The following is a 19,455-nucleotide window of genomic DNA, read 5'->3' on the forward strand; positions in this document are numbered from 1 at the left end:
CAAACCATTTGTTAGGTTGGCCTTTCTTTCTGTCCATTGGCCCATACTGTAGTAGGGATCCTTCGAAGCTAAGAAGGGCAAAATGGTGACAGAAGCAGTGTTTGAATTATTGGTGAACTGTGTTGAGGTTGGAGGGCAGCCCTTTCTTATACAGAGATTTAAGGTATGACTCTGGTTTAGCATCCATGAAACATTGACTGTCAACAGGCACCTAATGGAATCAACTTATACTATCTTAGGTTGTCCATGTTGAAAAGGTACTTATGCCTGTCCGGTATTCAGTTTCTTTGGGATAAAGGATTGAAACCATTCTTTGACTCCTAAATTTTCAGTTATGATTATTAATGCTTCAGGTAAATTTGAAGTCGAACTAATTAGTTGAGAGTAGTTGTGCATCTCTTAGAAAGATTTGTAAATGTAGAGAATGATCAATTGTATTTGAAAGGAAGACAGGATTACATTTCAAAGATTCATCTTGTGAACGTTATCAGTGCAGATGTGCATTGATTTGTTTTATTTGCAAATAAACTTTGTGTCATACTTGAAGCCTTTTATTTAGTATGATGGAGATGGTGAGTGCTCCAGGATCTTTTTAAACAGTGAGATGGGAATTTTGACATCTTTTAAAAGACAGTGAGCATACTTGTTGCAGTACATTCTGTCAGAAGACAGGAAACCAGTTCTTTGGCTGATGATGCTGGAAATACTGAACACAGTCTGTGCCATTGTTAACCCCCTACTGACTCCTCACGGTCGGTAAGTGAGGCTTTCAGGCCTTAGGTCAGCACGGTTCTTGAGGGAATTTTTTTTTTTTTAAAGATTTATTTATTTATTTAATTTCCCCCCCTCCCCTGGTTGTCTGTTCTTGATGTCTATTTGCTGCGTCTTGTTTCTTTGTCCGCTTCTGTTGTCGTCAGCGGCACGGGAAGTGTGGGCGGCGCCATTCCTGGGCAGACTGCTCTTTCTTTTCACGCTGGGCGGCTCTCCTCACGGGCGCACTCCTTGCGCGTGGGGCTCCCCCACGCGGGGGACACCCCTGCATGGCAGGGCACTCCTTGCGTGCATCAGCACTGCGCATGGGCCAGCTCCACACGGGTCAAGGAGGCCCGGGGTTTGAACCGCGGACCTCCCATGTGGTAGACGGACGCCCTAACCACTGGGCCAAAGTCCGTTTTCCTCTTGAAGGAATTTTGATGATCTTTGGATTAACTGGAGGCTTTGCTTCAAGGTATCAGTTACTTGTAGGGCTTATTTAGAAATAGCGGATTTTTATTTTGAATGTTTTTGCAAGTGAAACTCTTGGGTACAATAAATCTTAACTTAAAAATAGGTAGAAACCAGCATAGAAACTTAGGCATAGGTAGGGGCTTGATGCATAGTTAATGTGGTGTTCTTTCCCTTTTGGAAAGATCCTCTTTCCCTCAAAAATTAGGGGCTGTTGCTTTCTCAGGTGGAGCCCTAACAGAATTCACAGCGGTAGGTGTATTGCATTCTTGAGCCCGTTACTAGAGTGTTGTCATTAGTAAAGCAGGAGGAGATAAAAGGAGCTGACAAAAGGACTTGAGATAGAGACTGGAAGTAACTCCTGCTGTTTTGTCATTTAACAATTTCCTTTCTTTTTAAGGGAGAAGGTCTTGGTGGATAGCGCAATGACAGTGCTCTTTCCCTGGTGGTATCTTTCGGCTACCTTAGCCACAGTGGAGGAGTGGAGTTGTAATATGAGCTGTAATATGAGAAGCCCACCCTTAGAGTCAAAGAGAAGTGATGAGTCACTTGGGGTGGAAGCATTAGGGGCTGTCTTGGCCCCTTTGCCCTAGAAACCAGGTCTTACCAGCTCATTCAGAATGGACCAGGTTCTCTGGAATCATCCTGTGTTAAACTCTGGGGAATATGTCATTTTAGGACTCTTTTTCTGGTTACTAAGAGGTCTGAAAACTGATTTTGTGATTCCTGAAGGGTGGTTAGTGATAAATATAGAACCAAGTGGAATTTGTCTTGGAGGCGCTTTCATCTGTTTTATGAAAAATAAGCAATTCCTGGATTGTTCTTTTTTTCTTGAGAGCATGGGCACTTTCTTACACTGCCCCACCACAACTCTCTTCAGTTTTCAGTTTTTGTTTTTCCCTGTACTGCTTCTGTGAAAAATCCCTGTGCATATCTATCTTGGCAGTTTGTGCGTATATGCATAGGATGGATTTCCAGCAGTGGAAATGTTAAAGAGGATGTGTTTTTAAAATTTGCTAGATATTGCCTACCGTTCTTTCAGAGAACTGAAGCCAAGTTATTTTCTCATCAGCAGAGGATGAGGCTGCCTCTTTCCCTATACCCTTGCTAAACGTCAGTACATTCAAGCTTAGTAATTTTTGCCAGTCTGAAAAGATCTCATAGTTTTAATTTGCATTCCCTTAATTATGAGTGAGGTTGAACATCTTTGGATTTGTTCATCAGCTAGGAAGTTCTCATTTTTAAGTACTTCCTCTTGATCATGTTACTGCTTCAAATACTACCTCTGGTTACATCGTTACTTCAGTGATAATTTTCTGGAATTCTCTTCTCCTGAGAATACAGCACTAGAGAGTAAAGAATGGGTATTTAGATCTCCTTAGTGTTGTGTGGGTGTGTTCTGAATGATCTCAGCAAGATGGTTAGAGAACACCTTTTAGTGTGAGTCAGTTCTGAAAATGATTGAGCTCATTCATTAGGAAGTGTTTATGAGTGTCCCTCTGAAAATGTCTTTTTTTTTTTTTTTAAACCTTATATCTCCAAATTCCAAAGGCACCATATTACAGCCTGATGAATGTTCTGAAACATGCTGGGGAAATTCTTTAGCAGCCTCAACCTTTGAGATTAGAATTTAATATATAGTACACTCTTAACAACTATTTATAGGGTTTATTATTAAACGATATAAACTAACAAAAATGAAAGAAATTTTAAGGGGGAAATAAAGAATCTTTCTTTGGCTATTTCCCCCCTCTACTCTCCTCTGAATTAAAATGGAAATGTTTCTCCTTATGTGACACTAACAAGGTTAATTTCTTTCCAGCAAAGGTCAGTGACCTTGTGTCAGCTGCCTATAAGACAATAAAAACAAAGCTGCCTTTGACATTGAGAAGTATGTCATTGTACCTATCCAATAAAGATACTGAATTCATCTTGTTTAAACCTGTTAGGGTGAGTATTATGGTGATTTATTGGAATGTCGGCCCTTCTCTTCAAGCCTTCTTGCCACAGCTACCATTTTCTTTTTCCTATACACATTTTAAAATGTTGCTCTACTGTACTCATGCAGTTGAAGAATAATCACTGACTCTTGAAAGGCTTACCAAGCCTGCATCAAGCTGATGATAATACTTTTGCTACCCTTACTTTGTCTTGAGTTTTTTGTTTTCATTCAAAGTAGAAATTAGTAAAAATCAACAAAAAATCAGCTCCCATTGCATGTGGCCGACACTTAGAGGAGCAGGAGTTACGCCACGTTCTACTGGTGAGTCGTGGAAATAAATGGCTCACAGTGGCTGCCAAGGGATTAAATGTCACAGCAAATTTAGAACTCATAACTTCCAGTTCCGTGTTGAGCTTACATCTTTAGTCAAGCCTTTGGTTGATTTTAAAGTACATTTTATATGTCCAGGGACTTTTACTACCTTTGTGTAAGAAATTGCTGCTGAAGATTCTTATTATTCTTTGGCAGGGGTGGGGGGCGGGAGGGGAGTGACTGGGTAGATAGGACGCTCTAGAGTTTAGTTTTTCCAGGAGGTATTATCTGACATATCTTAGGTTGTGCTATATGTGAAATACGAGTGCAAATTAGTCATCTTTGAAAGACACATTTCTCCCACTTGTTTTGGCAAATTTTATTACAATTCGACATTCTCTACTTCATGTTTAATGTGACTGCTAATGTGTTCAGTGACTCAATATGATTTCCTCTTTTTCCTAAGAATAATATTCAGCAAGTCTTCCAGAAGTTCCATGCATTGTTAAAGGAAGAGTTCAGCCCTGAAGATGTCCAAATCATAGCTTGTCCTTCCATGGAACAGGTAATCCAGAGACCGAGGGGCCTTGTTATGGTGCATTTCCCCCTTAGTTGTTTTACTTAAATAGTCTTTGAGTAACCATGTTTCTAGTTTTAATATTTAAAAAATTGTTCATTATTTAAATTCTGATGAGCAAGAATTTAAACTTTGAACTGTTTTTGGGGATTGCTTTAGAATTTTTTTTTAAAGCAGTTTTATTGAGATACTGTCACACACCATACAATCCATCCAAAATGTACAATCAGTGGCTGATGTATAATCAGAGTTGTGCGTTCATCACCATAATCACCACAGTCAATTTTAGAACATTTTCATTACTCCAAGAAGAAAAGCCCCATACCCCTTAGCAGTCACCTCTCAGTCCCTCTATCCTTCCCACTTAATTGGTTTTTATACTTCTGATATTGAAAAAGGCTATGTTTAAAATGAATGAACTGTTTGTGAAAGACTCATAGTGGTGTTGAGGTAGCTGGATAATTTTGTTTGAAACCTGTATAAGAAGAAGCCTAGATTTCCAGTGGAAAAAAGGGAATATTCAAACTTTTTGTTTCTTCTTCCTCAATTAAAAAAACTGAATAATAGGCTCAGTTTGTGTTTACTGTTGCCCATTTTTTCAATTCAGTCAGCAAATTTTTATAATGTACCTCTTATGTGTTAGGGGAGTAGCCTGGTAATGAGGAGTATATTTTATTTCTGGTCTTTAGTGTAATTTAGAAGTTTAGGATGTGGCCAGGAATGTAAGCTCTCAGCTGCTAAAGTAGTGGGCATTGTAAGAGAGAACAAATAGCATGCTTGGTGTTTGAGGGAAGACTTCTGAATGGAATGAGGGAGACTGGGCAAGGCTTTCACAGGAAAAGGCAACTGTTGAGCTAGATTTAAAGAATGAATGATGACGTAACACTCCAAAAGGGCTTTCAGCCAGGGAGCAGACTTGAGTAAAGTTTTGGCGATGTTGGAAAATGAAGGGCTTGTTCGGGAACCATCTAGCTGGGCAAGATCATAAGCCTGGCATGGCCGGTTGAGATTTCCAGAAGCAGGCACTGAGATAGATTCTGAAGTGTAAGATGTTTATTAAGAATCGAGACATGTGAAGGGAAGTAGGGATGATTCAGGAAGGGGCAAAGGAGGAAGTTGAAGTGTACTGCAGACGCAAGACACCAGTCATCCTGGTAGTGAACTCTGGAGTGGGTGGCCCGTTAGAGCAGGTCTGAGGCAGTGCTAGAAGGCCCCAGGTCCTCATAGCCCACCTTGTTCGGCCATGGGGGCTGCCCTCCGTTGGGGTGGCTCTCGGCAGCTGAGGCAGGCCCTGAAGGAGCTGCCGGCTGGAGGCCGTCTCTGACTGCACTCCCAGCAGTGGGCAGCATGGCCTCTCCAAGGGGCCTCGGGGCATTTCTGTGCCCGCCCTACCTGATCTGTGTTCTCCAGTGCAGTTAAGCAACTTCACCTTCTCCACATTCCTCCTTAATCTCTGTCAGTCATTTCAAAATCTTCTCTAATCCAAATAAGAAATATATTTTATGTTGCAACTAAGTGCACACATGTGTATGTGCACTTAAATATTCATTAATACTTTTTTTTTTTTTTTTTTTTTTTGAGTGCTTGTGTGCCCGTCACAGTTCTAGGTATTTATAAGGCTTTGGCGTTTACTCTGAGTGGCATTAAATGCTCTTGAAGGGCTCTGAGCTGAGTGATAATGTGTTTCTCTTTTGAGAGCATCACCCTGGTTGCTGGGTTCAGATAGACTGAGGGACAGGGGTGGAAGCAGGGAACTCAGGTCTGAGGCCACTGTAGTGACCAGTGTAGATGTGGCCTGGCTTTGGACAGAATTGACTGATGGACTGGTGAAGGGTGTGAAAGAAGGAATGGGTTCCAGGGATTTGGGCCTGAGCAGCTGAAGCATGATGCCTGTCCTGTGCAGGCCAAAGCTTCAGGGGTAGTTTTGTGAGTGGGGGCATAGTGGGCAGTTCAGCTTTGTGCATGTTAAGTTTGGCACATCTTTTTGGTGCACACTGTATTAGTGGGCCAAAGGAGGGCTGATGCAAACTACAAGAAATTGGTTGGTTTTTATAAAGGGTATTTATATGGGGGTAGGAGCTTACAGATGCCAGGCCATAAAGCATAAGTTTCTTCCCTCACCAAAGTCTGTTTTCACGTGTTGGAGCAAGATGGCTGCTGACATCTGTGAGGGTTCAGGCTTCCTGGGTTCCTCCCGTCCAGGGTCTTGCTTCTCTCTGGGTTCAGGGTTCCTCTCTTCCCTGGGTTTGCTTCTTCCTGGGCTCAGGGTTCCTCTCTTCCTGGGGCTTGCTTCTCTTTCCTCTGTGAGCTTACTTCCAGGGGCTCCAGCTTAAGGCTTCAGCATCAAACTCCAACATCAAAAACTCCCAACTCTGTCCTTTGTCTTGCCTTTTATCTGTGAGTCCTCACCTACCAAAGGGTGGGAACTCAGTGCCCTAATGACATGGCCCAGTCAAAGCCCTAATCATAACTTAATCATGCCTAGGTAAAGACCAGAGTACAAACATAATCCAGTATCTATTTTTGGAATTCATAGCCATATCAAACTGCTACACCCACATGAATGTGTTGATAAAGTATTTGGTGCTCAGGGAGTTCTCTGGGGTGAAGATATGAACCTGTAAGTTGCGAACATGGAGAAAGACACAATGAAAGTGGTTCTGATGGCGCTCAGTTGACTGGGTCTTGTGAGGAGCACGCAGAGTTCCTGGGTTCCCACCCAACTCCTACTAGTGTTGCTTTGGGTATATGGATGTCTATACCTTAAAAGCTTTCCGTAAATAATCACCCACATTCCATATAACTCTGTTGCTTCACTTTGCTTTTCTTCTCTTTTTTTGTTTTGTTAAAAATATGCTGGTCAAAGACTGCTAAATTATTTTCATAGCGCACAGTGCTTGCAATCACAGTCTGAAAAAACACAGACCATTGCTCTCCCTGTGCCTCAATCATCTTTCAGAACTGTGAACAGATTCTGGGTTATAGTAACCACAGCTAATACTGCTGACTGCTTGCTTTATACCAAGCTCTGTTCTAAGCATTTTACATGTGTTACCTTGTTCTGTCTTCCCTTGGCCCTATGAGGTAAAAAGACACGGCATTTTCTACTTCAATTTCTGATGAAAAAATCGTGGCACTGAGAGTTAAGTCACTTGCCCAAGAGGTTACAGGGTTGGGATAAGAACCCTGTAATCTGATTTGGCAGATTGTTCTTAGGGGAAGTCCTCTGGTTTTCTGTCACTTTCTCTCCCATTTCATATGATCCTGTATATGGATACAAACTTTTTTTGTAACTTCTTTAATACTATTTCAAACTTATAGAGAAAATGCAAGAAATGTATAAGGAACTCCTGTTCCTTATATATTCCTTTATTCATTGTTTACATTTTGCCCCACTTGCTTAATCATTCTCTCTCTCTCCCTTTTCTTCCTCCTCCCTCTTGTGAATCATTTGAAATTAAGTGGAAAGACTGTGCTCCTTTACTCCTAAATACTTTTGCATTTCCTAAGAACAAGGAAATTCTCTTACATTACCCCAGCCTAGTTATCAAAACAGAAAATTTAACATTGATACTATTATCCCCAGTACATATTCAGATTTCATCAATTGTCCCAATAATGTCCTTTGTAGATAATTCCCCCAGTCCAGGTCCAGTCCAAGATCACGTGCTGCTTTCATATACCATCTCTTTAGTGTCTTTTAATCTGTAACAGTTTCTGGTCTTGCTTTCTCTTTATTGACCTTAACAGGCCAGTTGTTTTGTTGAAAGCCCCTCAGTTGGTAGTGCCTGTTTCCTCCTGATTAGATTCAGGTTTTGTATTTTTGGAAGGAAAAAGACAAAGGTGATTTTGTGTCCTCCTCACTGGCAGTACAAATTTATAAAAGGTTAGAGGGTGAGTATTGCGCTCACCAAAATAGTTTGCAGTTCATAGAAGGGTTCACTGTGCTTTCTAGAAGGATTTGACTGCAGGGTCCCTCTGGGGCCCTTGGTGGCAGATGAAAGATGTACAGTGCCATCCCCTCCTGTGCCCACTGTGGATGTTGAGCCTGGCTCTGGTGTCACATGCAGGCCTCCTTTAGATAGTGGGCAGGTCAGTGTGGCTAGAAAGAGTGAGCGTGTGAAGTAAAATTCATTTGTGCCTGTTCCTGTGTATTTTAAAACGTCACTTAAAAATTCAACTCAAAATTCTTCCCAAAATGTACTCTGCATAGAAAAAGGTGTCATTATTTAGATATACTTCTGTCACTTGTCAGTGTTTATATATATATTTTTTTATGTCACCTTCATTGGATTTTAAATGACTTGAAGGCGTAGAGGTGGCGAATCTGTGATGGAGTGTAGCTCCCCACTGGGCCTCCCCGACGCTCAGTGTCCAGTGGCTGCTTCAGAAAGCAGATCAGCATTGGTGGGCCCCCTCACACCTACAGCTGTGTTTACTGCTCCCTTTAAGATCTTAGACTTTCTTGCTCATTCTGTTTTTTGAGGCCGTAAACAACTTTTCTTGACTATGGTGTTCTACAGCAGAACTGACATTACCGATCACGTTGCTTTTCAGGTGAACCTACTACTGTCGATTTCCAAATAGCCAGGCCAGTTGGGCTGTCTATGTCAATGGTGTGCCCTGCAGGAGTGCGGGGAGGTCCTGCGGCTGTAAGACATTAAGGAATCGTTTGTAAGCAGTGTCCCTGAGAACCACACCAGCATGCTGCTCAGTGCTGGCTGCAGAGCGCAGTGTAAGCAGAGTGCTCAGAAGACTGGTGTTTCCCCTTTTACAAACATCAAAATGCCAAAGATTCATCTGCGAGTGGTGAAAACGGTCTCATTTTAAGTGGCCGCAAGAAATGTAAGCTTTTAAGAGGTGACTCTTGTGGGCATGTGGCAAAATCATTCTTAGAAAAGATGTGCAATGAAAAGAGGTTATGATAGCAAGGGCAAAGAAGAACTTGCTGGAAATACAGCTAATTAGAAAGCATCTAAGAGTAAGATTTGTTAAAGTGTGAAACACTGCAACACTTTTAACCACTGAGCATTCCATAGTGACTATATTTTTTTACTTCCAGAAATGTTATTTCTACACTATATTTAATGTAATGTTTCTCGCATCATTTTGAAGTTTAGTTTGAAGTAGATTTGGATGCTTCTGAGCACATTCACCTTTCCTGGGAATGTCCTGGGAATTATGTAGGCTTGATGTGAGGTCATTTAAAGATGTAAGGACCTCGAAAAAGGTCCCAGTATGTCCTCCTTCAGTGGCTGAGGAGCAGACAGTTCAAAGGTAGGGAGCCCTGCCTCCTCATCACAGATATCTGTGGTCTTTAACGAGGCTCTTCATGGTACAATAGTCGGTATTTGTGTGTGGGAAGTGCCAATTAAGGTATCTTAAACTTGCCACATAAAGGGCAGAAGGAAACCTGATGAGTAGTATGTCTCACAAATGAAGATCAGGATTACCAGCCTCCGGGCACTGCCTCTGGTTTTAGCAGTTCTTTGAAAAATGAACTCTTTTGTGTCCTGTATATTCAGCTGGCTGTGCTGAGCCCAGCATTTGGGATCTCAGCCCTGTTAAAGCAGAATATATTTTACTAACAAAAATAGAGACGACCAAGACAGAATGCCCACACCTTGAAACCTACTACCCTGGACCAGGGATCATAAAATAAATTAGGCACACCTAGCATTTCCCCACAAATCCCGGATTGGATTGGTTTTGCCTCTGATGTGATAGTAAGTGTAGCCTGCCTTTTGGTCCAAAAGTTTTTGAATTGTTCCAACACTGGTCTAGGGGTGCAATGCTGACGGGCTGGGGACTGTAGCCGGCAGGCCTCATGGCGCAGGCGGGGACCCGGGCCTCCTTGTAGGGCAGCACTTCTCATTCCCTTCAAACAGCTCTTCCTTGGGGCCCAGGCAGGTTGCCTGTCCCCATGCCTGTCGTCTTTCACAGGTCACATGTTCCTCGAAGCAGGTTAAACTGGTGGGGGATATTGCTTGATAGAGCTTACTATATTTTGGGAAGATAAAAGGTAAAGAGTCCATATTCATTCTTTGAAATTAAACAAATGAATAAGGAAGACTACTTACTTTCACTTGCTGTTTGAAATACATGTTTAAATGACAAACTGTAAAATATCCAGTTTTGTGTATCATATGTACATTTGATTTTTTAATAGGCTTTCCAAAGAAATGAGGGCATGATTATTGTACAATACTGTGACTGATTTGATGTACAGAGCGCAAAGTGTGTTCTTAAAGATAAAAATATTTATCGGCACTCCTTCTCGTGTTGTGAATCTTTTGATTTCTAAAATATTCAAAACACCTTTCAAAGTGCTGAGTCGGGATAGTGCTCCACCTTGTTGCTAAATGAATATATGTTTAAATCTGTACAGTTTCAAGTGTTTACTTATACAAAAAGTGTACATACTTTCAAGTAATTAATTTAAAATGCTTTATATTATTTGGCTAGAAATTGTTTTTAATAAATGTGAATTTTTTAAAAAATAAAGATTTTTGCTTCCCAGTTTGTTCTCACATGTCTTAGGTGTGTGGAGTCTTTTGTTGTTGTTGTTGCGATAAAGTTTTTAATTGAAATTTTTATTGGGCTCATTGTAGACCCCAGGCAGTTGTAAGAAATAATACAGAGATATGCCATGTACTCTTTACCTGGTTTTCCCCAGTGCTAACATTTTGTAAAACTATAGTATAATAGCACAAACAGGATATCAACATCAATACTACTCACCAATCCTATTCAGATTTTCCTAGTTTCATTTGTACTTTGTGTGGATTCTTTTGGCAAAGTGATTGTTATGGAAAGCTTGATAATACTTGCTAGTTAAAAGAAAAGTTAATTATTTCTTTGCAAAACTGCCAGAATGTGGTCTTAAAGATAAAAATATTTATCAGTACAGTTTTTCAAGGACGGTCAGTGCACATATTAGTATTGAAATTTAGCATTATTGTGACAGTGATAAAACAAATTTCTATTTCCTCCCTGGATTAACAACCTCTTCCATTAAATTCTCTTTTATGCTTACCTGAAAAGTAAGAAACATTAGCCCATCTGAGGTTTCAGAAAGGGACTATTGGTTCAAGGAACCCAGGGTCCTTGATGAGAGACTGTTACTTGCCAGGTTACTCTTCTCACGTGTTTTTGCTTTTTTAAACTTATTTTTTTCTGATTAGGAAAAACATGCTCACTATTACACATTTATCTAATGTTGGAATTTTTAACATAAAGAGGGAAGTCGTTAATAAATGAACCATAAAAAGGTAACCACTGGAAAAGGTTCGGCATCTCTTCGAGATTCTTTGCTATATATATACTAAATTATTTTTCTTACAAAATTAGGCTCTTTGTGGATATTTTAAATGAAGTGAGTTTTCATTATCAGTTTACACACACACACACACACATGTGTAGCCTTTTTTTTTTTTCCTAGAAAATTTTATTCTTAAGTGTACAATAGGCTCCAAGACAGAACTTCATTCTAACTACAGGTGACGAAAGATGTTAGAGTAGGGAGTCTGGATGTTTAAACAGGAGTGAAAGCAAGGGTCGTCATGGCCTCAGGCACAAGGAGCAGCTTAGTTTTTGCCAAATTTCTTCATTCCATGGGTGGCCAGAGGGCCCTTCCCCCCAGCCTTCGCTATCAGCTCCTCGAGTTTTTCCTGTTCTGTTTGTTTCTGCTTGAAAGGCTCATCTTCATTGTCCATTTCCTTGGCCTGCTTCTTGGGCTGCTTCAGGGGCTTCTTGCCACCTACGTGACTGGACATGGCACCTACCACCTCTTCCCTGAACCCCATCACTGGAAGCTGACTGTAGCCTCTTGCTGACATTTTTAAAGGAATCCTGACATTTTACCCCTTAAGGCTTCGGAGTCCATCTTCAAAGAACATTTCTCCTACATAGTACCAATATCATCAGAGCTAAAAAAAATCAGTAATAATAAGCAGCCCTTATCTGTTCCCAACTGTCCCTAAAATGCCTCGTAGCCCTTCTCAGCAAGGTTCACACATTTTACTTCCTTGTCAGGGCTCTCCAGTCCCATTTAGTCAACCAGGCCTCCTCAATGTTTTGTGTGCGTGTTATTTTGACATGGACCTTTTTTTTTTAAGCATCTAGACCAGTTATATTATGGAATGAACCCCCAGTCTGGATTTGCTCGAGATTCCTTATTAATAAATTTGCAATATCCAACTGCAGAATTCAAATTCTTTTCCAGTACAGGGAACATATGCCAAGATAGACATATACTGGGCCATAAAACAAACAGAGGAAACCAAACACGATCTACAGCAGTGGTTTGCAACAGCGGCAATCCCTCCCTCCCATGGGGGACACTTGGCAATGTCTGAAGACATTGGTTCTCCTGTCTGGTGTGGGGAGGCGGGGAGTGTGGGGAGCTACTGGCATCCAGCAGGAAGAGGCCAGGGTGCTGCTAACCTCCTACAATGCACAGGATGGCCCCACAGCAAAGAGGTACCCTGCCCAGAATGAGAGTGGTGCAAAAGCTGAGAAACTCCACGCTGTACACGAACACGACCCCCTCGCCACTCCCCACCCCCTTCTCCAGCACTTGCTATCCCTCTCCTGGCTCAGCTGTCCTCATACCTGACACATGGTGTATTTTGCTTGATATTTGCCTGTCTCCCCTGATCTAGACTGTAAGCGCCTTGGCGATGGGGGGGTGAGGGGGCACTTTGTATCATTCATACCTGCAGACTAGAACCTAAAATAGTGCCTGCTGTAGGTGCTCGATAAATGTTTGTTGAATGAGCAAAACGATCTACTCTGGCCCAAGGTACGTAGCCTTTTCCAAACCATCCCATTACTGCCAAGTCCTTTCTCTTCTCATCCCAAGTAGCTCTTCAGTTCCCTCCCTCTCTACTTCCAATGCTATTACCCTGTGTCAGGCTTGTTATTTCTTGCTGGGTACAATGAAATAGCTTTATGGCAAGAAGCCGGTCTTGTTAGCAACCCCACCTCCACTCCTGCTCCTAGGACAGAAAAATGTCAGCTGCCTCGTTCGGCCTCTGCCATCTGTCCAACCTCTCCCTTGCCACCTCAGTTCTCGAGTCCAAGCCACAGAAGACACCACTGCCTGACTCTAGCAGAAGAGGACTTTATAGGAAGGATGGGGGACCCAGGAGAAAGACCAGAGGCTGGAGAACCAGAGGGTTGAGAGCAGGAAACATCGCAGATGCTTTTTGTTTTTCAAAGCAGAAACAGTTGGAACACTGTCACTACTGCTGTGGCAGGTTCCTGGACCGCACATCCCTACAGCTGCCTTTTTCTTGGTCCAACTTTCTCCCCCTGGGGGAAGGGATGATTGTCTGACTGTCCATCCTTGAGTGCTGGAGCAGAATGGGGAAGATCTTTCTCTGTGCCAGTGATCAGTGTATCGCCTCACCTCCAAACCCACGTTTTAATTTATTTTTTGGCCCTTGTGATTCTGGAGCTGGACCCTGAAAACACTCCTCCTTTGCCTGCTGGTGCAATGTTAGGCTCTGCTGGTCGAGGATGCAGAGGCACGCTGCAAGGCGCCGGCATCTCTTTCTGGTTTCCTTTCCCATGGCAGCTGTCAGCAGTGGGGGTGTTTGGTGGCACTCTCCAGAGAAATTTTCTGATGGGCCAGCAGGCAGTTCTTGTCAACTAGCTTCTGCACCCTACAGCCTACTTCCTGGTCCTTGCTCCAGCTCTGGCACCCAGGCGACTTTCTCGCACCACGTCTCTTGGTGCAGGGCACTGCCACCACTAATAATTACGAGATGGAGTCCCTCCCTCAAATGGAGGTGCTGGACAGCCAAGAAAAGATACTTGTCCCACACATCTCCAAACCCCGTAACTCCCTGCTCTCTGTCTCTGTACATGCCCTTCCCTCGACTCCCAGCATACACCTCTTCCCCCCCAAATCCCCTTCATTCTTGAGCTCAGGTCAAATGCACCTTTTCAAAGGGGCTCCCCACGACCCTTCCCTCTCCTCCAAAAGCCCCTTCTATGCTTCCATTGTTTCCCGGTGCTTCTGTAAAGCCCCGTTTCCTTGCTTTGCCATCACTTGCTTCTCTGTAGCCCCACGGAGTACACCTCAAGTACAGCTAACCTGTCCTTTCCTTTGTCTCCTCAGCATGGAGTGAGTGCTCAAAGTATAATTTGTTGTATGACCTAATTAATTACTGAGGAAATTCTTCTGTGGGCACTGGAAGAGGCACCATTTACCTTGACTTGTTACCCATCAGGAAAACGCTTGTGTGGAAGCCACAGGTTCTCATTAATAAACAAGCCCAATGAGTTCATTTTCATTACTAGGAGAAGCACCTTTCCTTGAGGCTGAGAGGATTTATTCCTTCAGGAAGATGAGGGCTGGGGAAGGGCCAGGAGCTATGAAACACAGGCTGTGACCTGGAGACGTCTAGTTCCTGGCCATCTGGTCGACCACCTCCAACCCTTCTTTCACCATTTGTCAGGCACCAGGATTCACCTTTCCTTAGGAAAATAGTCCCGAGTTCACCCCAGCCTGACACACGACGGCAGTTCCAAGAAAACCGGAAGTCCATTTTTCTACGCGAAATTTCCCTTTTTTCAAGGGTTGGCAACAAGTTAACATATTTTAAAACCGGGTGCACACCAAACAAAATGTTTCTGCTCAGCCACCTGGTTCAAACCTCTGCATTAGTGGAGTGGGGTGTCTAGAAGTTTTGTGAAAGGAGAAAGCCCGGGAAGAGGAGCAGGCTGATGCTCTCAGCCAGCCTGTGCCCCCTGAATCCCCACCCTGACTCTGTGAGCTGTGTTCTAGCCTAGGACCGTCTGCTCCCAAGGGTGTTTCTTCAGTTGCACAGCTGCCTGCCTCCTGGTTGTGGGGAGAAGGTTCGGGAGCACGAGTGGGTGGGTGGGCGCACGGAAGCCTTGGGGCGGAGAGGTGGCGGCATGCTCGGAATGACTTGCTGCCGAGGCCTTGTCTTTCTGTCGAAAGACAGGAGCTTGTCTTTTGATGCATGTTACGGGAAGAGCGTTACCACACAAACTGGGCATGGGTGCAGGACTAACACGGCCCGAGAAGACACTCCAGCAGGGTCTGCAAGTACAGGTGCCGCTGCAGCCCCCATGTCAACCGGCTCACTACCTGGCGGCAAGGGAGCGGTTGGCTTGTTTTTTGTTCACGTGTCGCTGCCTTCTACCAACAAGGTACAGTGGTCAAGGACTGCCTCCCCGTCAGCTCCTCCCGGCTTTCTGCTCCAGACCCACCTCCGTGCTCACATGTCACGGTCTCGGGCGACGCCCAGACATCTGGTGGAGGTTGGTGGCAGGCAGCGTGAGATGGGCAGGGAGACCTCAGCGAGGGCTGTCCCCAGCAGGGAAGGCTGATGGCTCCGGGGGAAGAGGCTTTCCGTCTGGTCTTGGCTGAGGCAGGAGTTGAGGAGGTCCCAGTATGTATAAAACTCATGCCACAGAGGCCAGCCCAGCTCCCGAGCTCCTCTGTTCTAGAAACCACTGCCCCTCCCCATGCTCGGGCTTCAGCTGGGAACCACATTTACAGGAGAAAGCCCACCCTTCCTACTGCACCAGGCAGGGTGGTCTCCCGACTCCCACTGGGCCAACTGGAGACCACTGAGTATTTGGAACTGGGGGAAAGAGAGCTCAGAAGGCAATGTGTTCACGTGGGCGTGTCCCCTGCTAGCCACGCGGACTTGAGATGCCTAGAACATTCAGAAATAGACGCGTGGAGAGGGATGAGACGCAGAGGCCCTCCTGGGTGCTGGAGGCCTTCCGTTCCCGCCCTTTCTCAGGCCCCCCGATTCTTCTGTTGGGGTTCTGAAGCTTCCAGTTTGCTTCAGCTATTCGAGTTGACGGCTGTTGTCGGCGACCCGAGGGGCCTCAGCTGCTGGAGGGAGTTTCGGTCTGGGCTTTCCTGCTCCCAGGTGGCTCCCGGCCTGTGGGACCCGGTGCAGACTGGCGGTGGGCTGTGCCCTGGATTTCCCTCCATCCCGGCCGAGGTGGAAAGGGGGTGTTGGTGATGAGGTCAGGGTTTGTGAGAGCCTCCCAGAGGGAGTCCACAAAAAGCTTTTCGTGGATCCCAGAAGAGATCGTGTTCTTGCAGCCAACCCATTCCTGTGTGTGTGGGGACCCTTTGACTGGACTGGATTCAGCTGGGGGGGCTCTGACTGGATTACTTCAGTGAGGTGTGAGCCAGGGTGGGTCTTGGTCCTCCGGCTGCAGTTGTTGATAAACAGAGAGACACAGAGAAAAAGCCACAGAGACAGAGAAACCCCGAGAGACAGAGAGGGAGGCCTGCAGAGAGGACAGAGGCGCCACATGCCCGACCACCCACAGCAGAGCGGGGGGAGAGCCCGCCTGGCGCCGTGACCTGCGCAGAGTCGCCATGGTGCCCTGCCATGGGCCTGCCACCGGCAGCCCACCTCTGGGGAGCCAGCATCTCTGACGGGGCCTTGATTGGGACATTCTCCCGGCCTCAGAACTCCAAGCTTGGGGCCTAATACATTGCCATGAGAAAAGGTGGGGATTCAGGAAAACGACGAGCCCAGAGCGAAGGCCCTTTGTTGTGGGATAATCCGACCTTCGCTGCCACTTACGTGTGTGCGATCCCCGGCAAGGCACTGACCTCTCTGAGCCTCGGTGGGCCTGAGGAAGCACCCCTGGGCCACCGCCGAACGAGCCAGGTGTGTGCTCTGTCACAGGTGTGTGCTCTGTCAGCGCAAGGCCTGCCCGGCTCACGCTCAAGGGCAGCCGTGGTCACGAGAGGAGGTGCCTGCTCTGCGCTGTGTCTCCCCAACAGGACGTGCTGAGCCCTCACACCCCTGCCCCCGCCCCTTAGTTGGAAAGAGGGTGGTGGCAGACGGACGAGTTAGGAGAGGTCAGGCTGGAGCAGGGAGGGGCCCCACTCCAAAATGTCTGGGGTCCTTAGAAAAGACGAGGCGCAGAGAGAGGCGGCCACGCGAAGACGGAGGCGGAGATGGGGCGCTACGTGGCCACAAGCCGAGGGACGGCGACGGCACCAGGAGCTGGCAAGAAGCCAGGAGGTTCTGGGCTGACACCTTGACTTCGGACATGTCTTCGCAGAGCTGTAGGGAGTAACTCTCTGGTGTTCTGAGGCCACCAGGTCCGGCGGCGCCTAGTTACGGCAGCCAGGGAACCCAATGCAGGGGCCAGGGAGCCGAGTGGCCGAGCGCCCTCACGCGGGCTCAGGGACGAGCCGACGCGCAGCCTTCCCCGAGGGACGCACATGGGACAACCACCTCCCCGGAGCAGCCCGGCGCGGGGACAGGGCGCCGACACCCGCCGAGTGGCGGCGTCCCGGGCCAGGCGGAGACCCCGCTACCCTGCGCGCACCCGGCACCCCGGCGCTCACGGCTCTGCGGGGCGGGCGCCGTTCCTAGGCCCATTTTACAGATGAGGAAACCGAGGCGCAAGGCCACGCGCCGGGGCCACACGGGGCGCAGCTTGGGGCGCAGGTAGCCTGCATCTGGAAGTTCTGAGGGCCGCAAAGGAACCTATGCGGATGCGACAGGCGTTTACTGGTTTGTCTGACCGCGACGGTGACGGGGCGGGGCCGGGCCCAGGTCCTGGCAGCTCCCCGTTTTCTTCTAAAACCCAGGAGCCGGAGTAGGTCCGCCGGTGCAAACCAGCCCTCGAAGCGCCCGCAGCAGGTCTTGGGGGCCGGGAGGACTCCCCCCCCCCCCCTCCCCTCCCCCGGAACCGCTCACGGGTCGCAAGGGCTCCTGGCTCCGACGCGCGGGGACTCCCGGCGCGCGTGCGGCCACGCCTGCGCAGACTCCACGAAGTCCTCGAGGTCGGCGGCGCTCAGGCCGCGCAGCAGGCGGCGCATGCGCCCTAGTAGGATGTGGATCCTCCGCGCCGCCGGGCGGAAGTCCGCCGCCAGGACCTCTCTCTTCTTCATTTCCTTCAGCGTCTCCGGGGGTATGAACTGCGGGAATTCACGGAAGGCGGCGTGAGCGCGGGGTTCGCGCCCGCCCGCCCCGGCGCCACCGTGGGAAGCTGGGGCCCCCCGGCCTTTCCCAGGCACACGCCCTGGTTCGACTCCCGGGCACGGCCCGGGCCTCAGAGCAAAAGAGCGTTCAGCTCAGACAGCCGCGTGCGGCCTGCTTCCCAAGGCCGTGCGCCCCGGGGGGGCCGGCGTCTCGCCCAGGGGCTCCTCCCCCGGCCAAGCCCCACTTCCGCTCTGGACCCCCTTCCGGTGTATGTGACTTCGTTGGGAAGAGGCACCTCCCCAGCAGGGCCATGTCGGTGCCAACTTCTGCTCTGGTCTGAGGCCTCTAGAAGGTCAAGGACAGGGTCTCCCAGATGGGGAAATCATCAAGGACCACCCCAAAATGTTCGGTGTCTCTGAGGTATCCAGCTTATGAAATGTTCTCACACGTAGTATCTTATCGAAGACTTCCAACAACTCTGCCTGCTTTATCGAAGACCACAGGCTCGGAGAGGGCAAGCGGCTTGCTAGTGTCAAACAGCGATGGAGGAGCCACATGTTCTCCGAGTGCTCCCCAGCCTCCCAGCACGGGCTGACACTGCTGTGTGGGTGCCTCTGCGTAGGGACACGTGTGCTGTTCTGCTCCCTTCTGGATCCCCTGCCCTCACCACCCCCCCGCTCCACGGTGCTCCCAGGCCTCCCATTCTCTCTTCTCCAGCCGGCCCTTCCTGTCCCTTTCTGACCACACCGTCTTGCCTTCCTGGGCCTCCTCCCCAGTGGGCCCCGTTGTCACTCAAAGCCTGGGGGCCCTGGCCCTGTCACCCACCCAACCCCAGCGGCCCCCTCTTGGGCTTGTCCTGGCTGTGGGTGGAGGGTGAATGGGGCTTGTTGTAGTGGTTTGATATGGTTATGAATTCCAAAAATAGATATTGAATTATGTTTGTAATCTGGTTTGTACCTGGGTGTGACTGAGTTATGATTAGGGCTCTGCATGGGCCACGTCAGTAGGGCATTGAGTCCCCGGCCCTTGGTGGGTAGGAACTCACAGATAAAAGGCATGGCAAAGGACGGAGTGGAGGGTTTCTGATGTTGGAATTTTGATGTTGGAGTTTGATGCTGAAGCCTTAAGATGGGGCCCCAGCAAGTAAACTCACAGAGGAAAGCAGAACCCTGGAAGGGAAGAACCCTGAGCCCAGGAAGAAACAAGACCCTGGAAGGGAGGAACCCAGGAAGCCTGAACCCTCGCAGACGTCAGCAGCCATGTGGAAATAGACTTTGGTGAGGGAAGTAACTTATGCTTATGGCCTGGTATCTGTAAGCTTCTACTCCAAATAAATACCCTTTATAAAAACCAACCAATTTCTGATACTTTGCACCAGCACCCCTTTGGCTGACTAATACAGGGCCTCAAGGCCAAGAAGTGTTTGCTGCCCGGCTGTGCTGGGCAGGCTGCTC

At 47.3% G+C, this 19,455-nt stretch overlaps 2 protein-coding genes across 2 annotated transcripts in view; one reads left to right on the top strand and one right to left on the bottom strand.

Moving 5' to 3' along the window:
• COG3 (component of oligomeric golgi complex 3) overlaps nt 1-10,574 on the top strand; it is a 70,430-nt gene extending 59,856 nt beyond the window's left edge. The window contains exons 21-23 of the mRNA XM_004457857.4: nt 3,047-3,174; nt 3,945-4,043; nt 8,613-10,574. Of these exons, the coding sequence (XP_004457914.1) occupies nt 3,047-3,174; nt 3,945-4,043; nt 8,613-8,642 (257 nt within the window). The 3' untranslated portion in view covers nt 8,643-10,574. The remainder of the gene's footprint in view (nt 1-3,046; nt 3,175-3,944; nt 4,044-8,612) is intronic.
• A 905-nt stretch (nt 10,575-11,479) lies between these two features.
• The window catches only part of ERICH6B (glutamate rich 6B), a 41,153-nt gene continuing 33,177 nt past the window's right edge, over nt 11,480-19,455 (bottom strand). The window contains exon 9 of the mRNA XM_058276850.2: nt 11,480-17,997. Within this exon, the coding sequence (XP_058132833.2) occupies nt 17,773-17,997 (225 nt within the window). The 3' untranslated portion in view covers nt 11,480-17,772. The remainder of the gene's footprint in view (nt 17,998-19,455) is intronic.

The sequence above is a fragment of the Dasypus novemcinctus genome, chromosome 15, assembly GCF_030445035.2.
Source record: "Dasypus novemcinctus isolate mDasNov1 chromosome 15, mDasNov1.1.hap2, whole genome shotgun sequence".
Lineage (NCBI taxonomy): Eukaryota > Metazoa > Chordata > Mammalia > Cingulata > Dasypodidae > Dasypus > Dasypus novemcinctus.